The 26,834-nt window shown below is 51.0% G+C and overlaps 2 protein-coding genes across 2 annotated transcripts in view; both read left to right on the top strand.

Moving 5' to 3' along the window:
* Window positions 1-152: 152 nt before the first annotated feature.
* On the top strand, window positions 153-8,590 carry trappc1 (trafficking protein particle complex subunit 1). Its single transcript, XM_059642545.1, has 5 exons — window positions 153-308; window positions 2,343-2,441; window positions 4,907-4,977; window positions 5,652-5,790; window positions 8,094-8,590. The coding sequence occupies exons 2-5, from the start codon at window positions 2,343-2,345 to the stop codon at window positions 8,220-8,222; spliced, it is 438 nt and encodes a 145-aa protein (XP_059498528.1). The 5' UTR covers window positions 153-308; the 3' UTR covers window positions 8,223-8,590.
* Window positions 8,591-17,689: 9,099 nt separating this feature from the next.
* Window positions 17,690-26,834, top strand: part of si:dkey-19b23.7 (uncharacterized) — a 28,168-nt gene continuing 19,023 nt past the window's right edge. Inside the window, exons 1-4 of the mRNA XM_048524038.2 lie at window positions 17,690-18,486; window positions 23,170-23,238; window positions 24,595-24,666; window positions 25,729-25,847. Coding sequence (XP_048379995.1) covers window positions 18,469-18,486; window positions 23,170-23,238; window positions 24,595-24,666; window positions 25,729-25,847 — 278 coding nt within the window. The 5' untranslated portion in view covers window positions 17,690-18,468. The remainder of the gene's footprint in view (window positions 18,487-23,169; window positions 23,239-24,594; window positions 24,667-25,728; window positions 25,848-26,834) is intronic.

Genomic DNA, 26,834 nt, shown 5'->3' with positions numbered 1-26,834 from the left:
ATAATTTTTAAAAAGCGGTGCTCCTATCACGCACCAGAGAGAGAATGCCAAATATTTGTGAAGGAGAAGGGGGCGGCGGAATAGCAGAGAGCCCGGGAATCGGTGACTTCGTCCCCGTTTTCGGTGGCGGGTGGTGGTGGGAGACGGTGGGGGCGTTTAAAGGGATTTATTAGGCGCCAATTGGTCGAATTTTTGTTGATTAATTTGCCGGAAGCCTGCGCCGGGTTTTAAGGAAGGCCCCCAATACCGGGGTTGCCCAACGCGTCGCCTGAGCCTGCGGGCGGAGGGAAGGAGTCACTGGAGGAGAGGTAAGGCGGTCGGGGGGGGGGGGGGTCTGAGCGGGAAAGGGGCCCTTGTCCTTCCTCCTCCTCGCTGATAGGGGGCGCTCTGCCTGGCTGTGAGAGGCGAGGAGGCTTCAAACGCAGAGAGAGTGAGGAGGTGCTGCATTTATATATACGCCGACACATCCCCGGTGCGTTCCCTGGCTCCTCGGCTGACGTTGTTGGAGAGTTGGGGGGGTGATTGCTCAAACTGCAGGTACCTTGCTGACGGCAAGATGCCACCGTCGGTGCAGAGCCCCCCCCCCACTGTCGGTGTACCAACTACCCCCCCCCCCCATCACCGCCACATTTCTACCCCCCCCCCCCATCACCGCCACATTTCTACCCCCCCCCCCCATCACCGCCACATTTCTACCCCCCCCCCCATCACCGCCACATTTCTACCCCCCCCCATCACCGCCACATTTCTACCCCCCCCCCCATCACCGCCACATTTCTACCCCCCCCCCCATCACCGCCACATTTCTACCCCCCCCCCCCATCACCGCCACATTTCTACCCCCCCCCATCACCGCCACATTTCTACCCCCCCCCCATCACCGCCACATTTCTACCCCCCCCCCCCATCACCGCCACATTTCTACCCCCCCCCCCCATCACCGCCACATTTCTACCCCCCCCCCCCCATCACCGCCACATTTCTACCCCCCCCCCTCTTTACTTTCTGTTACTCATGGGATCTTTCGCGTCCACCCGAGGGAGCTGTGACAACTGGCCTCAACCGCATCTAAACCCTTACCAGTGGCAGCTCCCTAGGCACCGAGCCTCTGACCCTGTGTTCAATCCCTCCGCACCAAGCGCACTGAGGGAGCCGATGGCCTCGTGGTATTATCGCTCCACCTTTAACCCGGAGACTCCGATAATGTTCTGGGGGCCCGGGGTTCGAATCCCGCGACGGCAGATGGTGGAATTTGGATTCAATAAATATCTGGGATTGGGAGTCTAATGATGAGCATGAATCTGTTGCCAATTGTTGGGAAAATCCATCCGGTTCACTAATGCCCTTTAGGGAAAGAAACTGCCATCCTTACCTGGCCTGGTCTACACGTGACTCCAGACCCACAGCCAATGTGGTTGACTTGTGACAACATCCTGGGCAATTAGGGATGCTGCCTGGCCAGCGATGCCCTCATCCCATGAAAGAATAAAGACTAAACAAAGCCGAAACCGCAGAGCACCCGCAGAACAGTGGTATCAATCTACGTTTTCAAGCTCAAGTCACTAGTGTGGGACTGGAGCCCAGAGCTGCCTGACTCTGGTGGGAGGGGAAGTCATCCGCTGCTGCTCTGAGAGCGATGACGGAGGCGCCAGTGTTGGGCCAGGCTGACAAAGTCAGAAGTCACATGGCATCAGGTTTACATGAAATCACAAGCTTTGGGAGTGCTGCTCCTTCATCAGGTGACATCTTCAAAGGCTTGTGATTTCAAATAAATGTTGGTTTTTCGAGAGGGGGGAAAAGGGATGAGCTGATGGGGTTGTGTGGAAGGGGAGAAGAGGTGGCTGAAGTGACTCAGGAGGAGAATCTCCAGTAATAGTCACAGCTGTCTCAGAACACAGGACCGAAAGAGACTGTACTTTTAAACTAACTGTTCTTTCTGTCTGATGTTGCCCTTTGTTGGTGTTATCAATCACACCCACCTAATGACTCAGCTTGAGAATTCCAGCTGGGACTTATTTTTGAGCAAATTAATTCAAAATCGGAAATAATTTGTTTATTTAGTGTCTAGAAGATGAGCTTTGACACATTTTCACTTTAATGGCAAGAGAGGAGAGCAGACCGGCAGGAGGACTATTTTTGAGAGACTTAATCCAGGATAGTTTGGAAAGTGTACGAGGGATGAATCTGAAATGGATGTCAAACCCTGACCATTTTCTGGAGGCTGAGTTGGAAGGGGTGCTGCAACGAGGCTGCAGTTGGCCAGCCGCTGTTGTTGGATAAAATGCGTTTAAAAATACCTGGTTTGTTTCTGTTCCCCTGACTCTCTCGCTGTTTCCGACCAGATGACTGTCCACAACCTGTACATCTTCGACAGGAATGGAGTCTGCCTCCATTACAGTGAGTGGAACCGTAAGAAACATGCCGGAATTTCGAGGGACCAAGTGAGTAACTTGCTTTGCATTATCTACCCATTCCCACGTTGATGCTAGTGGGATTGCACTGTATGCAACACTGTTGCTGCCTTTCCCCACACATACTTCGGGAACTGTGTTGCTCTCGACCGGACTTTTCCAATGCTCTCCTGGCTGGTGTCCCACACTCTACGTTCAGTAAACTGGATGATATCCAAAAGCCAGGTCTCACCTTGCAGCCAGCCCCATTTCCTCACCCATGCTCACGTGGCTCCCGACAGGATTGGTTAGGCAGCATCTTGCTTCGGGAATTCCCATCATGGTTTTCAAATTCTTCCGTGATATTCACCTCCCCCAGCCGCCAAGCCCCCTCCCTATCTCTGTCGCTTCCCCCGGCCCCTGCCCCCCATGAGATCTCTGCGTCTCTCTTGTACATTATAGCTTCAGCTGCCGGAGCCTCAGGTTCTGGAATTCCCTCCATACACTGTTCTGTCTCGACATCCCTTTCCTCCTTTCAGAAAGAATGGCAATATGGAGCACTGTATTGAACAGCTGCAGTCTGTTTACTGAAGGTAATCCCACACAATGCTGTTGGGGAGCAGCTGAAATATTTCCATCTCAGGATGGTGAGTAGCTTTGAGGTGAACCTGCAGGAGTTGGTTTTCCAACGTGGCCCATGTCCTTGTTCTTCTAGATAGAAGTGGTCATGTGTTTGGAAGGTGCTGACTGAGGATCTTAGGTGAGTTTCTGCAGAGCATCTTGTAGACAGTACACACTGCTGCGACTGAGCATCGGTCGGGGGAGGGAGTGGGATGTTTGTGGATGTGGTTTCAATCGATTGGGGGCTGCTTTATCCTGGATGATGTCAGGCTTCCTGAGTGTTGTTGGAGCTGCCCCCATCCAGGGGCAAGTGGGGAGTATTCCATCACCCTCCTGACTTATGCCTTGTAGATGGTGGGTCAGGCTCTGGGGGAGTCAGCACGTGAGTTACAGCATGATGTTGGATAAAGTTTTCCAGCTGTAACACAAGGTTGAGTTAATCTTCTCCTAGGTATCACCCTCTGGACTGGCTCACCTCTGGTCAGCTTCTATCCCACGTCTCCCTCGTGGGGCCCATCAACTCTTGTGTCCCCTGAAACATTATGTTTTTGTTCTTTGAGGAACATATGGCTCTCAATATCACACGATGGGCCTGAAGCGCAGATGAGGGGGAGGTTGTTAAATAAATCCTTGCACAAAAATCAGAAGCTGCTGGAAAAGCTTAACGGGTCTATTAGCATCTGTGAAGAAAAGTCTGAGTTAACGTTTCGGGTCCAGTGACCACCCAGAGACTGCCTCAGTCTTGTCCCCAGTGACCATTCTCTGTGACATCCTCCCAGGTTCTCACTGAGGATTTTGCTTGCAGGAAGATACCTCACGAACCCTGCAGGGTCGCCGGACCCGAAACGTTAACCCCGATTTTCTCCTCCACAAATGCTGCCAGACCTGCTGAGCTTTTCTGCAAGTTCTGTTTTTGTTCCTGATTTGCAGCATCCGCAATTCTTTGGCTTTTAAATAAATCCTTGTACTTTTTTTTTGAATTGCCAGGAGCCTGTAGTTCCTCAAGGCTTTCTCCGCGCCAACAATTAAGCCCATCAGTCAATTTCTCTTAATCCTGTAATACAAAGTAGTCCTACAGCACAGAAGCAGACACTTTGATCCAAACAGTCTGTGCCGAAAATAATCCCAAAATAAACAACTCCACCTGCCTGGTCCTGGCCCATATCCCTCCAAATCTTTCCTTTTCATGCACTTATCCAGATGTTTTTTAAAACGTTGTAGCTGTGCCCACAGCCACCACTTCCTCTGGAAGTTCATTCCACACAATTACCACCCTCTGTGTAAAAAAAAAAAAAAAAAAAAATGTCCCCCTCATGGGTCCTCCTTAAATCTTTCTCCTCCTCATTTTAAAACGTGTCCCCTAGACTTCAAATCCCCCCCCACCCTACAGAAAAGCCACCGCTAACCCTACCTATACCCCTCGTGGTTTTACAAACCTTGTAGGTCACTTCTCGAGCTCCGTTGCTCCAGTGGGGAAAAAATCCCGGCCCATCCAGCCTTTCTTTATAACTCAAAACTACCGTCCCATGGAAATATACTGGTAAACTGTTGTGTTGAAATGTGGCATCCTCGCACTGTGTCCTGATGAGTGCGAGATGAAAAATTCAGCAAAACGTCATTGTTAGCTGAAACACCTTTTTGCCACTTTCACTGAGCTGCGGACCCTCGGAATTACTTGTTAGGCCCTCGCTGAAGACGAGCAAGGCCTGGGTGAAGACTTTATTCCATCATTGACGTCAATGCTCGAGAGCTTTAGAAAATATTGAGTGGATTGGGGACTTTGGCTAGTAACATTTCCTCTTTTCGAAGAGCTCATATTGTGGACAGAGCATTAGAAAGCAGCCCACAAGGCATGTGAATTCAGTGGAATGATGTGCACTGTCTGCCTTCTCTAGGAATACCAGCTGATGTACGGAATGCTGTTCTCCATCCGATCCTTTGTCAACAAGATGTCTCCTGTCGATTTGTATCCTTTTTCTGCTGTGTCCCCGAACAAACCAATTGTCAGACATCGCTGTCGGTGGGACCAACAACACATGGTTAGACACAAAGCTCCCCCTACGCTGTTTCCACCCCCCCCCCCCCCATCAAATAATCAAATACTCCCCAGGACAGGGACAGCACTGGGTTAGATACGGAGTAAAGCTCACTCTACACTGTTCCCGATCTGTGCAGACATGGTTCTCTGGTGCTGTTACGACAAGGTGCTGATTGATTACCTTACGGGGGGGTGAAGGGGGCAGCAGGCATGACCCACCCTCCTGTGGTTTCCTGCTCCCTTCTGTGTCTGTGTTGGCTGGACACATCCTCAGTCGTTTAAAGCTCGGGAGGGTCCACAGTGGCTCTCCCACCTCCGGGCCCTGCCTATCCTGGGTTCGGGGCGAACCGTCCGGACATTTGAGTTTGTTCCCTCAGCTGATGCCCCTGAGGTGTGTGAGAGAGATCTGAAGGGACCCTGGGGTCCTATCTATTCGTCTGGCAACACATGGAAGAAAGACATTTCCCTGTTATCCTTTGTGGGATTTTGCTGTTTGCCGTGTTGCAGTGTAGGATACCAGTCACTGCCTGTGAGGGGGTGGAATGCCGCAGGGTTATTAGTGGGTGTTACAGCAATGAAAGCTCCTTAATGTTCTGGAGCAGTCGAGATGGCTTCCTGTCCTTTCAGACAAGCAAATACAAGCTGCATTATTACGAGACCGCGACGGGCATCAAGATTGTCATGAACACTGACCTCGGGGTCGGGAACATCCGAGACGTTCTCAGTCAGATCTACAGCACGGTGAGCTCTTCTGTATCCCTCTCCTTCCCGCCACTCTGCCCGTCTGACTGTCCCTCATTCCGTCATTGCTATCCCTCACCTCCAGAATCCCACGGCATACGCTGGAGCCCAGGCACACGAGCCCATCATCATACAGCAAGGAAACAGACCCTTCAGCCCAACCAGTCTGTACTGACCACAATCCCAACTAAACTAGCCCCCACCTGCCTGTTCCTGGTCCATGTCCCTCCAAACCTTTCCTGTTCATGTACTTATCCAAATGCCTGTTAGATGTTGTAACTGTGCCCACATCCACCACTTCCCCTGGACGTTCATTCCACACATGAACCACTCTCTGTATTTTAAAAGAAAATTGCCCCTCCTGTCTCTTTTAAATCTTTCTGCTCTCACCTTAAAAATATGCCCCCAGTCTTGAAATCCCCCCCCCCCCACCCCAGGGAAAAGACATCTGCTATTAACTCTGTGTACCCCTCGTGATTTTATAAACCTCTATAAGGTCACCCCTCGGCCCCCTACACTCGAGGGGGACAAAAGTCCCAGCCTCTCCCTAGAACTCAAACTCTCCATACCCGGCAATATCCTGGTAAATCCCTTGCGAACCCCGTCCAGCTGAATATATCCTTCCTGTAACAGCGCGACCAGAGCTGGGCACAGTAGTCCAGAAGAGGCCTCACCAGTGTCCTCCTGGTCTACGTTCCCAGTGGCAGCGCCGAGGGAATGCTGCCCTGTTGAATATGCTGTCTTTCGGTTGCAAACTTAAACCAACCCTCCCCCTAGTGGACGTGAAAGGCCTTGCAGCCATTACACTGTCATCAAGTTCCACCCAGAATACGTAGCCCTCAGTCCACACAATTTCTTCTCTTTAGAAAAGCAGGTTGTCAGGTTGTTGTTTGCGGGAGCTTGCATTAGGTGCACCATTTCCAACGTTACGTTAGTGACTACACTTCCAAAGAAAAAACTTCATCGGCTGGTAAGCGAATTCAATAGCCAGTGGTGGTGAAAAGCAATATATAAATGCGAGTTCAGAGATAGTAGGAACTGCAGATGCTGGAGAACCTGAGATAACTAGGTGTAGAGCTGGATGGACACAGCAGGCCAAGCAGCATCAGAGGAGCAGGAAAGCTGATGTTTCGGGCCTAGACTCTTCAAAAATGGGGGAGGGGAGGGGCTATCTGAAATAAATAGGGAGAGAGGGGGGAGGTGGATAGAAGATGGATAGAGGAGGAGATAGGTGGAGGGGAGCCAGGCAGGTCAGAGATGGGGATGGAGCCAGTAAAGGTGTCAGGACGTGGTCGAGTCTGTCTCCTCTCCACCTATCTCCTCCTCTATCCATCTTCTATCCACCTCCCCCTTTCTCCCTATTTATTTTAGAGCCCCTTTCCCCTCCCCCATTTTCTGAGGCAGGGTCTAGGCCCGAAACATCAGCCTTCCTGCTCCTCTGATGCTGCTTGTCCTGCTGTGTTCATCCAGCTCTACACCGCGTTATCTCAGATTCTCCAGCATCAGCAGTTCCCATTATCTCTGAGACTAGCTGTTTCTTTCTCCCACTGTATGTTGGCAGGGCTGGCTGGCTATACTCGGGGTGGCCACTTGGGGCTGGTGGAGAGCAGCAAGCGACTGTGGAGTGCTTTGTGAATGAGTGACACTGACAACAGTTCTGTTGGTCCTGATCTTCCAAACAGTAAACCATACAGTAAAATAGTAAATCCAAACGCAATATTGTCATTTCCTGGCTTAGAGTATCAACAAGGACAACATACCCGCGAGGGAGTTACAGACGGAATCGGATTGAGAGGCTTAGGGTGGTCAATGTATAGAATAACAGATCCCTGGGAGGGAGTTACAGACTGGATTCTAATCGAGGGGCTCGGGGTAGTCTGTGTACAGAATAACAGATCCCTGGGAGTGAGTTACAGACCGGATTCTAATCGAGGGGCTCGGGGTAGTCTGTGTACAGAATAACAGATCCCTGGGAGTGAGTTACAGACCGGATTCTAATCGAGGGGCTCGGGGTAGTCTGTGTACAGAATAACAGATCCCTGGGAGGGAGTTACAGACCGGATTCTAATCGAGGGGCTCGGGGTAGTCTGTGTACAGAATAACAGATCCCTGGGAGGGAGTTACAGACCGGATTCTAATCGAGGGGCTCGGGGTGGTCTGTGTACAGAATAACAGATCCCTGGGAGGGAGTTACAGACCGGATTCTAATCGAGGGGCTCGGGGTGGTCTGTGTGCAGAATAACAGATCCCTGGGAGTGAGTTACAGACCGGATTCTAATTATCTTCTCCTCTCTCCCTCCCAGATCCTTGTTGAGTTTGTGGTGAAGAACCCCCTGTGCAGTATGAACGAGCCCATTCAGAGCGAACTGTTCCGTACCAAACTGGACAGTTTTGTGCGTGGTCTGCCCTTTTTCTCCGCGCGGGCGGGCTGATGGCTGTCTGATTCATGCTCCAAGTTGTTTGATGCTGTGCAAATGATCATGAGAAACTGCACTGCTTCTTCAACTTCCAAGTCCCTGTGTGGAATTGGTGAGGTGGTTCTTAACCCCGACCCTGTGCTGAATTTCTCCCCCCCGCCTTTTCTATTCGGGAATGCTCGATTCTCTCCATTCCACTCCTTGCCCACCTTATGTTCTCAGTCTCCAGGCCACACTCCAGTCACTGTGACTGCAGACTAACAGTAGGTCGGGCACAGAAACAATTTCTCGTTCTGTTTCAATTAGGGAACTCTTTTTCGGAAGCCTGCTCCTGTTTAATTTATAAAATAAAGCTGGCCTAAGGGGCAGGGCATCTGTCCAAACTGTTGTGTCTCTTTCTAAAGAGTAACTTGAGCTCTTGTCCTTCTGGTATTTCAAAAACACTTTACAAAATCCTAGAAGGCGACGTACGGCCCCATCGTTTCCGCACTCTCTGTTTAAATGAGCATCACTGCCGGAGGTGCTTTTTCTAGCCGTTAATGCTGCTACAGAATATAAACGATGTAACTCCAACTCCATGGCTGTGTGTCAAATTCGGTCCACACTCCTGTGAAGTGGCTGGGGAAGTCATCCATCCAGACCCCATGTGGATGGTAAAAATGTAATGTGTTTCTATACTTTTTGCACATCCCTAGTTTCTCGTGGGGAAGGTGGTGGTGTGCTGCTGCTTTGAACTGTGCGGTGCAGGGGCACCCACATAGTGCCGTTAGAGAGGGAGTTCCAGGATTTTGACAGACTGACACTGAAGCAGCGGTGATATATTTCCAAGTCGGAATGTGGAGGGGAATGTGCAGGGGGGTGGTGTTCCCCTGTACCTGCTGCCCCTTGTCCTTCTGGATGGAAGTGGGTCGCGGGTTCGGAAGGTGCTGCCTGAGGATCTTCGGTGAGTTTCTGCAGAGCATCTTGTAGATGGTACACACTGCTGCGACCGAGCGTCGGTGGGTGACGGCGGCGGTGGGGGGGGGAGTGGGATGTTTGTGGATGCGGTGCCAATAGAAAAGCCCTGGATGGTATCAAGCTTATTGAATATTGTTGGAGCTCTCCTCATCCAGGCAAGCGGGGAGGTATTTCAAGACACTTCTGACTTGATGTGAGTTTGCTCGCTGTACAAAAAATAAAACACTTATACACCTACCCAGTCATGCAAGCCGCCCCAGGTTACCCAGGGGGTATGTACACCAACTAAAGGAAAAAAACAAAGCAAAGAAAATACCCCGGCAGTCGTCTCCCCCCACAGTCCCATTTGGCTCCCTGACCAGTTGGGGAAGGCGCCAGCTGGGACCAGTTACCAGACAGGGCCCTTTTTTCAGTTCTGGACGAGGGGTTTCATACCGTGGTCTTTCCCCACCGTGCCTTGGCGGCTGCCCGAAGCTTTAGCGCATCCCTCAGCACGTAGTCCCGGACCTTGGAGTGCGCCAGTCTGCAACATTCGGTCGGGGTCAGTTCTTTCAGCTGGCAGACCAGCAAGTTGCGGGCAGACCAAAGAGCGTCTTTCACCGCATTGATGGTCCTCCAGGCACAGTTGATGTTGGTCTCGGTGTGCGTCCCCGGAAACAGCCCGTAGAGCACGGAATCCTGTGTCACGGAGCTGCTCGGGACGAACCTCGACAAATACCACAGCATCCCCCTCCAGACATCCTGCGCATAGGCACACTCCAGAAGGAGGTGATCGACAGTCTCGTCCCCCCCCCGCAGCCACCTCGAGGGCAGCGTGCAGTGGCGCAGAGATTCCGGGTGTGCATAAAGGATCTCACTGGCAGAGCCCCTCTCACCGCCAGCCAAGCAATGTCCTTGTGCTTGTTTGAAAGTTCTGGCAATGAGGCATTCTGCCAAACTACTTTGGCAGTCTGCATGGGGAACCACACGACGGTATCCACCCTCTCCTTTTCCCGAAGGGTCTCGAGGATACTACGTGCTGACCACTGCCTGACGGCCTTGTGGTCAAAGGTGTTTCCCTTCAAAAATTTCTCCACGAAGGACAGGTGGTACGGAACGGTCCAACTACTCGGAGCGTTCCGCGGCAACGAGGCCAGGCCCATCCTTCGCAACACCGGGGACAAGTAGAACCTCAGTAAGTAGTGACACTTGGTGTTTGCGTACTGAGGATCTACGCACAGCTTGATGCAGCCACACACAAAGGTAGCCGTCAGGGCAAGGGTGGCATTCGGTACGCCCTTTCCCCCATTCCCCAGGTCTTTGTACATGGTGTCCCTGCAGACCCGGTCCATCGTCAACCCCCCAAATGTAGTGGAAGATGGCCCGGGTGACCACAGCGGCGCAGGTCCAGGGAACAGGCCAGGCCTGTGCCACATACAACAGTACTGAAAGCCCCTCGCACCTGACAACCAGGTTCTTACCCACAATGGAGAGGGACCGGAGCGTCCACCTGCCCAGCTTCTGCTTCAATTTGGTGATACGCTCCTCCCAAGTCTTAGTGCACGCCCCAGCTCCACCAAACCAAACACCCAGCACCTTCAGGTAGTCTGTCCTGACGGTGAAGGGGATGAAGGAGCGGTCGTCCCAGTTCCCGAAGAACATGGCCTCGCTCTTACCCCTATTGACTTTGGCACCCGAGGCCAGTTCAAACTGGCCGCAGATGTCCAACAGCCTACTCACCGACCGACGATCAGTGCAGAAGACAGCGACATCGTCCATGTACAGGGAGGTCTTGACCTGAAGGCCTCCACTGCCTGGGATAGTCACGCCCTTCAGGCTCACGTCCTTCCTGATGGATGCGGCGAAGGGCTCCACACAGCACACGACCAAGGCAGGAGAGAGCGGGCAGCCCTGCCTGACTCCAGATCTGACGGGAAAACTGTCCGATTCCCACCCGTTGATAGAGACTGCGCTAACGATGTTGGCGTAGAGCAGCCGGATCCAATTGCGGATGCCCTCCCCGAACCCCAATTTGGAGAGGACGTCACTCATGTAAGCATGAGAGACCCTGTCGAAGGCCTTCTCCTGGTCCAGGCTGACGAGGCAGGTGTCCACCCGCCTGTCCTGAACGTAGGCGATCGTATCCCTGATGAGCGTGAGGCTCTCAGCGACCTTCCTGCCCGGCACAGCACAGGTTTGGTCAGGGTGAATCACCGACTCCAGGACAGACCTGATCCGGTTGGCTATGACCTTGGCCAGGATTTTGTAGTCCACGTTCAATAGTGAAATGGGACGCCAATTCTTAATTTCTTCCCCCTCCCCTTTCCTCTTGTAAATGAGGGTGATGATGCCCTTCCTCATGGACTTGCACATTTCCCCTGCCTGAAGCGCACTATCGTACACCTCCAGCAGGTCCTGGCCAACCAGGTCTCAGAGCGGAATACAACTCGACCGGTAAGCCGTCGCTTCCGGGAGACTTATTCCTCTCCAAGGACTTGAAGGCTCTGGTCAGCTCATCCAGGGATATCGGCCGGTCCAGCCACTCCCTCGTGCCGTCGTCTAAGACCTCCGTGATAGACGACAGGAACGACTCGGAGGCTGTGCTGTCCGTGGGCTTCGCTTCATACAGTCCGGCAAAGAAGGATCTGCTAATCCTCAAAATGTCGGGCCGAGACGACGTCACCGAGCCGTCGTCCTCCTTCAGCCGGCTAAGCCCAGAGCTCTCTTTGTGCACCTTCTGAAAGGAGAAACACAAGCACGTCTTGTCCTACTCCACGGAGCGGACCCTGGACCGGAAGATTATCCTGGAGGCCTCCACGGCAAAGAGCGAGGCTTGCTGGCCCCTCCCCTCACGGAGGTCCTCCGTGACATTGACCCCCATCAACTGCAGAAGGAGCAGGTTCTGCACCCTTTTCTGGAGTCACGACAGCTTTCCCCGCCTCTCTCTTGCCTTCCGAACACCCTTGAGGACAAAGAACCTCTTGATGTTCTCCTTCACCGCCTCCCACCAGTCGCCCGGAGACTCAAAGAGGGGTTTCACGGTTCTCCAACCAGCGTGCTCCCTCTTAAGCTCCTCGACGTTCTCTGGGATCAACAGAGTCGTGTTGAGCTTCCACGTCCCCTTGCCGGCCTGCTGGTCGTCCTGTAAATGACAGTTGGCCAACAGGAGGCAGTGGTCAGAGAAGAACACCGGCTCGACGCCGGTGGACCTGACTGAGAACGCCCGTGACACAAACAGGAAGTCTATCCTTGAGCGGATAGACCCATCTGGCCGCGACCAGGTGTATCTCCGCTGCGCTCCGTCTGCAGGGGTGCTGAAGACATCGAGAAGCTTGGCGTCCTTCACCGTGCCCATCAGGAATCTGGATTTGATGTCCAGTTGACTCCCCCCACCCGCTGTCCTCACGCCAGACCTTCCATCGATGATGCAGTTGAAGTCTCCGCCTAGGATGACCGGCCTGGACGTAGCCAGCAGGGGTGGAAGCCGCTACAGGATGGCCGACTGCTCACTCCGTACCGCTGGGGCGTACACATTGACCAGCCTCAGGGGAGCATTCCTGTAGGTGACATCAGCCACTAGGAGGCGCCCCCTCACCACCTCCTGAACTTGAGAGATGGTGAAGTCGCGCCCCCGCAGCAGAATAGCCAGGCCTGAGGAGCGACAATTGTAACCCCTCGACCAGATCGAAGGCCCACAGGTCCAGGCGCCTGACCATTTCCCGTACCTGCTGAGGTGCGGTATCCTGCACTCCTGCAGAAACAGGAGGTCCGCCTTGACCGTGGTCAGGTAGGCCAACGTGGACACACATCTTGCGGTTGACTTGACGCTGCGCACATTAATGCTCGCAACTCGTACCCCCATTGTGGGCAGTGACCGCAGTACCCGCAGTTCATTAGCTGCTGTCTTAGTATGTTGGAAACCATAACCACACTCCCCTACATCAAAGACATTTCCGAAATGACTGCCAGACTCCTCGGACCTCTTGGCATCAGGGTAGCCCACAAACCCACCAACACACTAAAGCAGCAGCTAATGAACTTAAAAGACCCTGTACAGACAACAAACAAAACAAACGTCATCTACAAAATACCTTGCAAGAACTGTGACAAACACTACATTGGACAAACTGGCAGAAAGCTAGCCACCAGGATACATGAACATCAACTAGCCACAAAACGACATGACCCACTATCACTCGTATCCTTACACACAGATGAGGAAGGACACCACTTTGATTGGGACAACACATCCATCCTAGGACAAGCCAAACAGAGACACGCACGAGAATTCCTAGAAGCATGGCATTCCAGCCGGAACTTCATCAACAAACACATTGATTGGGAGCCCATCTACCACCCCCTGAGAAAAAGAACAGGAAATGACATCACTAATGCAGGAAATGACATCACTAACCCAAGGAAACCTAACCAGATAAATAGAAAGCGGGACATAACACCAGTGCTTCATTGGAGGCTCACTGATGATGTTACCTAGAATAGTGACGAAACGTCTGAAAACTAACCTTCCAGCTCAGCGAGCAAACTCACATCCAGAACCTCAACCTGAGCTACAAATCTTCTCAAAACTCACTAACTTCTGACTTGAGCTTTGTCGATGATGGGTAGGCTTTGAGCAGAAGGCGAGTCACTCACCACAGTATTCCTTGCCTTTCGCCACCCTGCATTTACTGAGCTAGTCTGACCGCTTTCTTATCAGTGGGAATCTCCAGGGTGTTGAGAATGGGGGAATTCACTGATGGTGATGCCACTGAATATCAACGGATGGTGGGTAGATTGGAGGTAGACATAGCTCAGCATCTGTGTGGTGCACATGTTATTTGCCACACGTCAGCCCAAGCCTGGGTATTGTCCTGATCTTGTTACATTTGAGCATGGACTGTTTCAGGATCTGAGGAGTCTCAAACAGGGCTGAACATTGTGCAGTCATCGGCAAACATCCCCACTTCTGACCTTATGATGGAGGGAAGGTCATTGGTGAAGCAGCTGAAGATGCTTGGGACTAGGATACTAACGTGAGGGACTTCTGCAGAGGTGTTCTGGAGCTGTGATAAGACCACGACCATAAGAAATAGGAACAGGAGGAGGCCATTCGGCCCCTCGAGCCTGCTCCTCCATTGAAGCAGATCATGGCTGACTCAACATTCTTCACATCCACTTCCCTGCCCTTTCTCTGCAACTCCCTGAGTCCCTAACTAATCAAGAATCTGTCGCAGCCTTCAATATACACCAGGACTCTGCCCCCCACAGCTCTCTGGGTCAAGGAGTTCCATAGAATCACTCCCCTCTGAGAGAAGAAATTCCTCCTCATCTCGGTCTTAAATTGGTGCCCCCTTTATTCTGAGTCTGTGCCATCTAGTCCCAGACACTCCCATGAGGGGAAACATCTTCTATGCATTGACCTTGTCAAACCCTTTTAATAATCTTGTTTGTTTCAGTGAGATCACCTCTCATTGCTCTGAACTCCAGTGAGTAGAGTCCCAACCTGTTTAGCTTTTGCTCATCAGACACCCCATCCATACCAGGGAGTGTCTGATCAAACCTTCTCTGAATTAGAACATAGAACAGTACAGCACAGAACAGGCCCTTCAGCCCACAATGTTGTGCTGACCATTGATCCTCATGTATGCACCCTCAAATTTCTGTGACCATATGCATGTCCAGCAGTCTCTTAAATGTCCCCAATGACCTTGTTTCCACAACTGCTGCTGGCAACGCATTCCATGCTCTCACAACTCTCTGTGTAAAGAACCCGCCTCTGACATCCCCTCTATACTGTCCTCCAACCAGCTTAAAACTATGGCCCCTCATGCTAGCCATTTCTGCCCTGGGTAATAGTCTCTGGCTATCAACTCTATCTATGCCTCTCATTATCTTGTATACCTCAATTAGGTCCCCTCTCCTCCTCCTTTTCTCCAATGAAAAAAGTCCGAGGTCAGTCAACCTCACTTCATAAGATAAGCCCTCCAGTCCAGGCAGCATCCTGGTAAACCTCCTCTGAACTCTCTCCAAAGCATCCACATCTTTCCTATAATAGGGCGACCAGAACTGGACGCAGTATTCCAAGTGCGGTCTAACCAAAGTTTTATAGAGCTGCAACAAGATCTCACGACTCTTAAACTCAATCCCCCTGTTAATGAAAGCCAAAACACCATATGCTTTCTTAACTTGGGTGGCCATTTTAAGGGATCTATGTATCTGCACACCAAGATCCCTCTGTTCCTCCACACTGCCAAGAATCCTATCCTTAATCCTGTACTCAGCTTTCAAATTCGACCTTCCAAAATGCATCATGAATTCTGTAATGAAATGATATCTTTCCTTAAATAAGGGAGGAAAAACTGCTCACAGTATTCCAAATGTGGTCTCACCAGCACCTTGTACAGTCACAGTAAGACTTTCCTACTCCTCTACTCCAACACTGTTGAAAGAAGAGCCAACACTACATAACCCTTCCTGATTCCCAGCTGTCCCTGTGTGCCAGCTTTCTGTGTTTTGTGTACAAATCGCTCCAAGTCCCTTTCTGTTGGAGCTTTCTGCAGTTTTTCTCCATTTAAATAACATTAGTTCTTCTCTTCTCCCTTCCAAAAATAGACAACTTCATATTTTCCTACATTATACCCCATTTTCAGCACTTTTTAAAGATACTTTTCATTCTTATTCTGGACGTCGAGTAATTCAAGTACTTTTTAAAACTTTGTATTCCTACACTAGTTTTTATTTTACTCTTTCAATTCTGTGACGAACACTTGAAGCAACACTCTACCTAAGACAGCACCAAAATGGCAACATTACAAACGTTTCAGCGCATTCATTTCAGCACACATGACAATAAAGGTTATTCTATTCTATTCGGTTGTCAAATTTTTGCCCACTTTCTTAACCTACCAATACCGCTCTATAAACTGTTTGTATCCTTCCCGCAACATGCCTTTCCACCCGTTACTGTGATTTCTGCGAATTTGGCTTATAGTATATTCCCTTCCTACCTGCAAGTCATTAATATATATTGTAAACAGTTGTGATCCCAGCACCGATCCGTGTAGAACCCACTAGTCACTGGTCATCAACCTGAAAAAGAATCTGTTCTCCCCTCTCACTGCTTCCTGCCCATTTCTTGAAGGGAGCCTTTGGGAGTGAATAGCCAAGGTTTTATCCCTAGGATAGGGGAGTCCAAAACAAAAGGTTTTAAGGTGAGAGTGGAATGATTTGAAAGACCCCTAAGGGGCAACCTTTTCATGCAGAGGGTGGTGTGTGTATGGAATGAGCTGCCAGAGGAAGGGGTGGAGGCTGGTACAGTTGCAATATTTAAAAGGCATGTGGATAGGTACATGAATAGGAAGGGTTTAGAAGGATTTGGGCCAAGACTAGAATAATTTAGGACATCAGACTAGCATAGACAAGTTTGACCAAAGGATTGGTTTCCATGCTGTGCAACTCAATGACTCCTCTCATCAGAATGCCTTCCTGGGGCTGGGCAATAAAGAATTTCCCTGGAACTCAAGCATGAGGCCAGTCCAGCAGAATTGGTTTTAGATTATCACGGCTTCAGTGCTGACTGTTTCAGAGGATTCTGCCTATCAGCTGGGAGGACAGGCATACTAACATGAACGTCCTTGAAGCAGCCAATATCCTCAGTAATCAAGCTGCTGTAAGTTCTTCCCAATGTAAGGACGAGTGCTGCAGCATGAATCTGTCATGCAGCCAGCCCAACACGGTGGGGCGTTGTGACACCAATCTGCAATGCGGTCCTCTCAACACGGTGAGGCGCTGTGACACCAATCTGCAATGCCGTCCTCTCAACACGGTGGGGCGTTGTGACACCAATCTGCAATGCGGTCCTCTCAACACGGTGAGGCGCTGTGACACCAATCTGCAATGCCGTCCTCTCAACACGGTGAGGCGCTGTGACACCAAGCTGCAATGCCGTCCTCTCAACACGGTGAGGCGCTGTGACACCAAGCTGCAATGCGGTCCTCTCAACACGGTGGGGCGCTGTGACACCAATCTGCAATGCGGTCCTCTCAACACGGTGGGGCGCTGTGACACCAATCTGCAATGCGGTCCTCTCAACACGGTGAGGCGCTGTGACACCAAGCTGCAATGCGGTCCTCTCAACACGGTGGGGCGCTGTGACACCAATCTGCAATGCCGTCCTCTCAACACGGTGGGGCGCTGTGACACCAATCTGCAATGCGGTCCTCTCAACACGGTGGGGCGCTGTGACACCAATCTGCAATGCGGTCCTCTCAACACGGTGAGGCGCTGTGACACCAAGCTGCAATGCGGTCCTCTCAACACGGTGAGGCGCTGTGACTCCAATCTGCAATGCGGTCCTCTCAACACGGTGAGGCGCTGTGACACCAATCTGCAATGCGGTCCTCTCAACACGGTGAGGCGCTGTGACACCAATCTGCAATGCGGTCCTCTCAACACGGTGAGGCGCTGTGACACCAAGCTGCAATGCCGTCCTCTCAACACGGTGGGGCGCTGTGACACCAAGCTGCAATGCCGTCCTCTCAACACGGTGGGGCGCTGTGACGCTACATTGCGATCCTCCCAACGCAGTTGAGGGCAGGAGATCGCATACCTGAACATTTGTACTTCAAGAGTGAACATTAACAATTTTTTTAAAAGTTCTTGAATCGATGAAGGTGCAAGGGGAAAGAAAAACTCTCCAACTTGATAATAAAGAATGTTGTTGGATGGGCCATCTTGTGCAGCATTTGCTGTGCTCGTTGGCGTGGTCCTCCCAGCTATTTCCTGGATGTGGTTGCTAGGGAAGACGTGGCCCAGTTGCTAGGGGAGGCAGGGCCCAGTTGCTAAGGGAGGCACGATCCAGTTGCTAAGGGAGGCAAGATCCAGTTGCTAGGGGAGGCAAGATCCAGTTGCTAGGGGAGGTAGGGCCCAGTCGCTAGGGGAGACGTGGCCCAATTGCTCCGGGAGACTGGGCCCAGTTGCCAAGGCAACCTCTCCATCCTTTTTATTGACAAAGAACAAATCCACGGCCAGTTGATGCATTCACAACATTTTTTTTTAAAAATCAGGTTTTATCCTTCTTTTGCAAAGATCTGTATCAGAGGCAGTCAATACCTTGTTGTAATTGAAAGCAAACAGGGTTCCGGTCAAAAGAATTATTAATTTTGGGCAACTTGCATTTGGGAAATAAATGAAACTCACCTTGTGAAGGTACCGGGATTTTAAAAATTCGAAGAAAATGCTTTTGGGCGTGTGATTCTGCAACCCTGGAACTTTTCTTCCCTCAGTTTCATTTTTCTACCTCGCCCTACAGGCAGGATTGATCAATATGAGTTCGGCCACGGAGGTAGGTCATGCTTTTCTTAATATTGTTAAATGCTGATTCTTCTCTTATCTTTCCAACCGCATTCATATAGCCGCCTTTCCCAATCTTGGGCAGGGCCACATTGTAAATGCAGCAAATGAAGCACTTTTTCAAGTGGGGTCGAGGTTGTAATATCTTAAAGTTCACAATTGATTGGAACAAGGGTGACACACGGGAAGCTGGTTGTGAAGTGGCAATGTTACTGTGTTGGTAATCCCCTGACTCTAAAGTACAGGGGGCATTGGTTCGTAACATCGATGGTGAAGTTTAAATTCAGCAAAATTCTGAAATTAAAAGCCAGTACAGTGGCTATGAAACTGCAGCCAGTTCTCATAAAAACCCATCTGCTTCGGTAATGTCCTTCAGGGGAGTGAATCCTCCATCCTTACATGGCCTGGCCTACACGTGACTCCAGGCTGTCAGCAACTTCGGTTGATTCTAGCTGCTCCCTGAAATGCCCTGGCACGGCATTCAGTCAAAGGGTAATTTGGGTGAGCAATTATTGCTCATTTCTAGACTCTCACACCCCTAAAAGCTAACTTAGAAGAAAATTTGGACACGTGGGGTAGATGAGGGACATCTTGGTGCGAAATGCTTCTTGTGGTGAGGAGATAGTGTTAACAAGTCCTTCAGAGTGGGGGATGGGGTGGAGGAGAGTAGAGAGATGCTATCCCCAGTGTAGGGCTAAGTCTACGCTCTGGAAGTGTGTGACTCAGCAACACCGAAGGAACAGAAAATGGCTTTATGGGGAACTGGCAGGGGGTGGTGTTCCCATGTATCTGCTACCCTTGTCCTGCCAGATGGAAATGGTCGTGGGTTTGAAAGGTGCTGCTGCTGAGCGTCAGAGGTGGAGGGAGTGGACGTTTGTGGATATGGTGCTAATTAAGTGAGGGCTGCTTTATCCTGGATGGTATCAAGCTTCGTGAGTGTTGTTGGAGCTGTACTCATCCAGGCAAGTGGGGAGTATTCCATCTCTCTCTTGACTTGTGCCTTGTCGATGGTGGACAGGCTTTTGGGAGTCAGAGGTGAGTTACTTGCCGCAGTATTCCTGGTCTCTGACCTGTTTTTATAGCTACTGCATTTATGTAGCAAATCCAGTTGAGTTCTTGGTCAACAGTAACCTCAAGAATGTTGATCGTGGGGAAATTAATGATGATAACACCGTTGAATATCAAGGGGCAGTGGTTAGATTGTCTCTTATTGGAGGCGATGATTGCCTGGCATTTGTGTGGCACAAGTGTTCATGATAATAGTGACCAGGTAATCTCATTGCACGATGTGTATTGAGGTTAAAGGTAATGGCTCGGACAGTGGGGAGACCTCCCAGTTCCTCTTCGGAAATAGCAAATGGGCGGGGCGATGGCCTAGTGGCATTATTGCTAGACTACTAATCCAGAGACCCCAGGTAACATTCTGGGAATCTGGGTTCAAATCCCACCACGGTGAAATTTAAATTCAATAATAATCTGGAAATAAGAGTCTAAATGTTCTGGATGTGAGTTTGCTCGCTGAGCTGGAAGGTTAGTTTTCAGATGTTTCGTCACCTTTTTTTAATTTGAAAAAAATATCCTTTATTCATAAGGTGTACAAAAAAAACGTATTTACACACCTACCCAGTCATGCAAGCCGCTCTGGGTTACCCAGGGGGTACATACACCAACTAAAGGAAAAAAACAAAGAAAAAAAAAACAAAGCTAAGAAAATACCCCGGCAGTCGTCTCCCCACGCAGTCCCAGTTGGCCCCCTGACCAGTTGGGGAAGGCGCCAGCTGGGCCCAGTTACCAGATAGGGCCATTTTTTCTATTCTGGACCAGGGGTTTCATACCGTGGTCTTTCCCCACCGCACCTTGGCGGCGGCTGCCCCAAGCTTCAGCGCGTCCCTCAGCACGTAGTCCTGGGCCTTGGAGTGCGCCAGTCTGCAACATTTGGTCGGGGTCAGTTCTTTCAGCTGGCAGACCAGCAAGTTGCAGGTAGACCAAAGAGCGTCTTTCACCGCATTGATGGTCCTCCAGACGCAGTTGATGTTGGTCTCGGTGTGCGTCCCAGGAAACAGCCCGTAGAGCACAGAGTCCCGCGTCACGGAGCTGCTCGGGACGAACTTCGACGAATACCACTGCATCCTCCTCCTGACATCCTGCGCATAGGCACACTCCAGAAGGAGGTGATCGACAGTCTCGTTCCCCCCCCCCTCCGCAGCCACCTCGAGGGCAGCATGCGGTGGCGCAGAGATTCCGGGCATGCATAAAGGATCTCACTGGCAGAGCCCCTCTCACCGCCAGCCAAGCAATGTCCTTGTGCTTGTTTGAAAGTTCTGGCGATGAGGCATTCTGCCAAACGACTGTGGCAGTCTGCGTGGGGAACCACACGACGGGATCCACCCTCTCCTTTTCCCGAAGGGTCTCGAGGATACTACGTGCTGACCACTGCCTGACGGCCTTGTGGTCAAAGGTGTTTCCCTTCAAAAATTTCTCCATGAAGGACAGGTGGTACGGAACGGTCCAACTACTCGGAGCGTTCCGCGGCAACGAGGCCAGGCCCATCCTTGGCAACACCAGGGACAGGTAGAACCTCAGTAAGTAGTGACACTTGGTGTTTGCGTACTGAGGATCTATGCAGACCTTGATGCAGCCACACACAAAGGTAGCCATCAGGGCGAGGGTAGCGTTTGGTACGCCCTTTCCCCCATTTTCCAGGTCTTTGTACATGGTGTCCCTGCAGACCCGGTCCATCCTCGACCCCCAAATGAAGTGAAAGATGGCCCAGGTGACCGCAGCGGCGCAGGTCCAGGGAACAGGCCAGGCCTGCGCCACGTACAACAGTACCGAAAGCCCCTCGCACCTGACAACCAGATTCTTGCCCGCGATGGAGAGGGACCAGAGCGTTCACCTGCCCAGCTTCTGCTTCAGTTTGGTGATACACTCCTCCCAAGTCTTAGTGCACGCCCCAGCTCCACCAAACCAAACACCCAGCACCTTCAGGTAGTCTGTCCTGACGGTGAAGGGGATGAAGGAGCGGTCGTCCCAGTTCCCGAAGAACATGACCTTGCTCTTAAACCCTATTGACTTTGGCACCCGAGGCCAGTTCAAACTGGCCGCAGATGTCCAACAGCCTACTCACTGACCGACGATCGGTGCAGAAGACGGCGACATCATCCATGTACAGGGAGGTCTTGACCTGAAGGCCTCCGCTACCTGGGTTAGTCGCATCCTTCAGGCTCACGTCCTTCCTGATGGAGGTGGCGTAGGGCTCCTCAAAGCACACAAACAAGGCAGGAGAGAGCGGGCAGCCCTGCCTGACTCCAGATCTGACGGGAAAACTGTCCGATTCCCACCTGTTGATCGAGACTGCCCTAACGATGTTGGTGTAGAGCAGCCGGATCCAATTGTGGATGCCCTCCCCGAACCCCAATTTGGAGAGGACGTCCCTCATGTAAGCACGAGAGACCCTGTCGAAGGCCTTCTCCTGGTCCGGGCTGACGAGGCAGGTGTCCACCCGCCTGTCCTGCACGTAGGCAATCGTATCCCTGATGAGCGCTGGTTATGGTTTCTGGGCTCGTTTTGTCTGTTTGTTTGGGTTTGTTGCTGAGGAATCGGCGGACTGTGTTCATAGGATACCCATTCTTTTTGAATACGCTGTATAGGTGATTTTCCTCTTCCCATAACCACTCTCCCCTACATCAAAGACATTTCCGAAATGACTGCCAGACTCCTCGGACCTCTTGGCATCAGGGTAGCCCACAAACCCATCAACACACTAAAACAGCAGCTAATGAACTTAAAAGACCCGAAACAGACAACAAACAAAACGAACGTCATCTACAAAATACCTTGCAAGAACTGTGACAAACACTACATTGGACAAACTGGTAGAAAGCTAGCCACCAGGATACATGAACATCAACTAGCCACAAAACGGCATGACCCACTATTACTCGTATCCTTACATACAGATAAGGAAGGACACCACTTTGATTGGGACAACACATCCATCCTAGGACAAGCCAAACAGAGACACGCACGAGAATTCCTAGAAGCATAGCATTCCAACCGGAACTCCATCAACAAACACATTGATTGGGAGCCCATCTACCACCCCCTGAGAAAAAGAACAGGAAATGACATCACTAATGCAGGAAATGACATCACCAACCCAAGGAAACCTAACCAGATAAATAGAAAGCGGGACATAACACCAGCGCTTCGTCGGAGGCTCACTGATGTTACCGAGAATGGTGACGAAATGTCTGAAAACTAACCTTCCAGCTCAGCGAGCAAACTCACATCCAGAACCTCAACCTGAGCTACAAATCTTCTCAAAACTCACTAATCTAAATGTTGTCCATGAATCCATGGTCAGCTGTCAGGAAAACCGCATCTGGTTCACTAATGTCCTGCAGGGAAGGAAACTACCGTCCTTACTTGGTCTGTGACTCCAGACCCACAGCCAATGTGGTTGACTCTGAACTGCCCTCTGGGCAAGTAGGGTTTGGCAATGATGGTCTAGCCAAGTGATACCCACACCAACGCATTGATGCCCATACGTACGAGAAGGATTAGGGATTAGAATGTTGACGGGCACTAGCTCAGGGGTCATACCTCAGTGGCATCAGGAGGAACAAACAATGAATGGAGCCTACAGTGACACCCCTGTGTGCTGTCTTTCTAGAACCAGACAAGTGGGGTGAAGAAGATTCAAGAATTCCTCGCTGATTTGGTGGTACTGGGATCACTGCAGGTAAGGGGAGTGGGGACCGAGGACTCTGCATGGCATCTTTCAGCACCTCCAGAAACACTTTGTGAAGGAAGCACTGTTGTGCTAGCAATTAGACCCTGTTGTCAAATTGAATGGGAGCACATGGGAAGCCGGAGCTGGAGCAGGCCTCGCTGTGTCCACCCCAACATCAGCGATGTTCAGTAAGGTCACAGCTGATCTGAGCTCAGAGACTTAGGCAGAGAGTGAGACCCCACAAACGATCATAGGATAATAACATTATTGTCTGTCTTATTTAAGTGGTTGATTGAGTGTTTAAATATTGGCCCAGGACACTGGAGAGAACTCCTCTTCTCCGAAATAACAGCAGTGAGATCTTCCGTGTCCACTCTGAGAGGGTGGCTGGAGCCTCGGTTTAGTATTTGCGAGACAGTCCCACTGACTGTGCAGCCCTCCCTCAGTGACTACGATGTGGAGTGCAGGCGTGGACTTTGTCCTCAGATCTCTCACCCTCCAGCTCCTCCCAAGGTGAGCCTGCTGTGGCTCTGGTTAGCACTGCTGCGTCACGGCGCCAAGGACCCAGTTTCGGTTCCACCCTCGGGCGGCTGACTGTGTGGAGTTTGCGCATTCTCCCTGTGTCTGTGTGGGTTTCCTCCGGCTGCTCCGGTTTCCTCCCACCGTACAAAAGTGTGCGGGTTAGGGTGGACTGACCTTGCTAAATTACCCAGACTGTCTGGGGATGTGCAGCTTAGGGAGCCTACAGCCTGATGGCTTAAACATAGAACTCACCAGTTTCAAAATCTCCCCACCCTTCCCCGGCCTCATCCCATGTCCAATCGTCCCTGTCATTCCTGCCTTCTTGACCTAACACAAACTGCCCATCTTCTTCCCCACCTACCCACCCCACTCTTCCCACTGACCAATGCCCACTACCCCCTACCTGCATTTGTCTATCACCACCCCACCTATCTTCCCCCAGCCCCATCCCTCTTCTTTCTATTTATTTCCCAGCTCCCATCCCCTTCCCCAGTCCCAATGAAGGATCTGGGCCCGAAACGTTGACTTTCCCGCTCCTCTGACGCTGCCTGACCTGTGTTCCCCCAGCCCCACGCCGTGTTCCCCCAGCTCCACGCCATGTTGACTCTGACTCCAGCATCTGCTGTTCTTGTTATAGGCAGGCTAGGCGGGTTGGCCATGGTAAATGCACGGTTATGGGGAGATGATGGGATGCTGCTCAGAGGGTTGGTGTGGACTTTGATGGGCCAAATGGCCTCTCCCTGCACGTCTGTGAAGCCAGCTATTCCACAGACGGAGATTTAAATGTAGCAGGAGATCACACTTCAGGGAATCTATTCCATTTTACTCTCTTCCCTTCCTCAGGGTTTCCGATACTTCCAGCCCTGGTTGCGGGGTCGCGAGGAGTTGCTGCTGACTGTGGTGAATGAGGATTCCGTAAGTAAGACCCAAACACCCTCGGCCCCTCCGTACAAATCCTGGATTTGTCTGAGCTTTAGGGATTGTTTCCCGGAGAGAAGGGTGAAGTTGGGGGTGGAGAGGTGACCTTAGAGGTTATAAAACCATGAGGGGTACAAATAGGATGAATGGCAGGTGTCTTTTCCCTAGGGCGGGGGGATTTCAAAACTAGGGGGCACATTGTTAAGGTGAAAGGAGAGAGATTCGGAAAAGACACAAGACACAAGGCACAAATTGTTTACACAGAGGGTGGGTTGTGTGTGAAATGAACTTCCTGAGGATGTGTGTTTAAAAGACTTTGGGCTAAGTACATGAATGGGAAAGGTTTGGAGGGATACAGGCCAGGAACAGGCAGGTGGGACTAGTTTATTTTGGGATTATTTTCAGCACAGACTGGTTGGGCCAAAGGATCTGTTTCTGTGCTGCACAAAACCAAAGGTCTATCAAAGCAGTTCACTTGTTGTTCAGTACCAGCCTCAGCCGGGTTTGTGCGATGTGAGTGTGGCTGTCTCAGTCAGCATTTAGTTGCCCCCTTCAGAAGGTGGTGGTGAGCTATCTTCATGAACCGCTGCAGTCCACCTGCTATGGGTTGACCTACGATGCCATTAGGGAGGTAGTTGCAGGATTTTGACCCGGCGACAGGGAAGGAACAGCCAATATACTCCGAGTCAGGATGGGGAGTGACTCAGAGGGGAATGTGCAGGAGGGTGCTGTTCCCCTGTACATGCTGCCCCTTGTCCTTCTGGATGGAAGTGGCCGTGGGTTTGGAAGGTGCTGCCTGAGGGTCTTTGGGGAATTTCTGAAGTTCCCTGCTGGATTTTCCATGGCAATACCTCAATCACTCAGCACCCTTTACTACACAAATTGTTGTTCCTTTCAGAATTGAGCATTTTTGCACTTGTCCTGAAGAGTTAAAGGCAGAAAGCTTAAAAGCAGAACTCTCTCTTTCCCTGCAGTACGCCGAATGTTGACTCAGTACATGCACAACAGGCAGAAATCAAGAATCAAAACATCTGTCTCTTTCCTTTCCCGTTTCTCCAGAGCTGGCAATCGGCTAGTTTTCCCAGGAGTCTGGTGAATTCCTGCAATGAGGGTGTTGGAGTGGCCGAGTTGCCCTGTGCTGACCAATCTCTGTTGACGTCACTTCCATCACAGAAGAGGTAAAGCAATCCTGATTTACCAGGACATTGCTGCACATGGGGGATTTGGGTTATAAGGAGAGGCTGGAAAGGTTGGCACTTTTTCCACTGGAGCATAGGAGGCTGAGGGGTGACCTTATAGAGATTTATAAAATAACGAGGGGTATAAGTAAGGTGAATGGTAGGTATCTTTTCCCTAGAGTATGGGATTTCAAGATGAGGGAGCACATTTTTAACGTGGGAGGAGAAAGATTTAAGAAAGATGTCAGGAGCAGTTTTTTTTTTACACAGAAGGAGGTTTGTGTGTGAAGTGAACTTCCAGAGGAAGTGGTGGATGTTACAACATTTAAAAGACATTTGGATAAAACACACGAATAGGAAAGGTTTGGCGGGATATGGGCCACATACAGGCAGGTGGGACTAGTTTAGTTTGGGATTGCGGTCGGCACGGACTGGTTGGAGAGAAGGGTCTGTTTCCATGCTGTATGAGTCCGTGACTCACTCCGACCCACCCAGCACATGTCGATGGTCGCACTCACTGGCAGGCACCAGGCAAACTCAACAGAGAGCTCCAGATCAATGGAAATAGTTGACAAAGATGCTGGGTAAATGACAGATTAGGAACAGGAATAGTTTGGGACATGCAGTGTTGGGAGTAGTGGTCGCTGTTTTATCAGAATCCAACTGGAGCTCAGCCTTTCACCTTCCTGGATATTGCTGGACCTGCCCCGTGAATATGATAAAGTCCCAAGATTTCCCCATTACTTCCTCATTCCCGTATATAGTCCTGCAGGGCGAACAAGGAAAATCCTGTCACTCTAGAACGTTCCTATCTGAATTCCGGGTCTGGAGCCAGCATTCCCCATCCAGTCCCTACCCCCTCACAGGAGCATCCAAATACAGAAACAAGCTAATTTCTCCCAGCCCCTCACAGTACAGCTCTCAATTACATACAAAAAGAGCTACATTATACCCAATCTTATCCACTGTCCTTCCCTTGTAGGACGC

The sequence above is a fragment of the Stegostoma tigrinum genome, chromosome 45, assembly GCF_030684315.1.
Source record: "Stegostoma tigrinum isolate sSteTig4 chromosome 45, sSteTig4.hap1, whole genome shotgun sequence".
NCBI lineage: Eukaryota > Metazoa > Chordata > Chondrichthyes > Orectolobiformes > Stegostomatidae > Stegostoma > Stegostoma tigrinum.
Note: the sequence above shows the minus strand (reverse complement) of the source record. Positions and strands in the feature narration are given on the sequence as shown.

Coding starts and splice junctions, on each gene's coding strand:
- trappc1 (XM_059642545.1), top strand. CDS start 2,343: ATGACTGTCCACAACCTGTACATCTTCGACAGGAATGGAGTCTGCCTC. Junction 4,978..5,651: donor AAGATGTCTCCTGTCGATTT/GTATCCTTTTTC, acceptor GTTCTGGAGCAG/TCGAGATGGCTTCCTGTCCT. Junction 5,791..8,093: donor TCAGTCAGATCTACAGCACG/GTGAGCTCTTCT, acceptor TCTCCCTCCCAG/ATCCTTGTTGAGTTTGTGGT.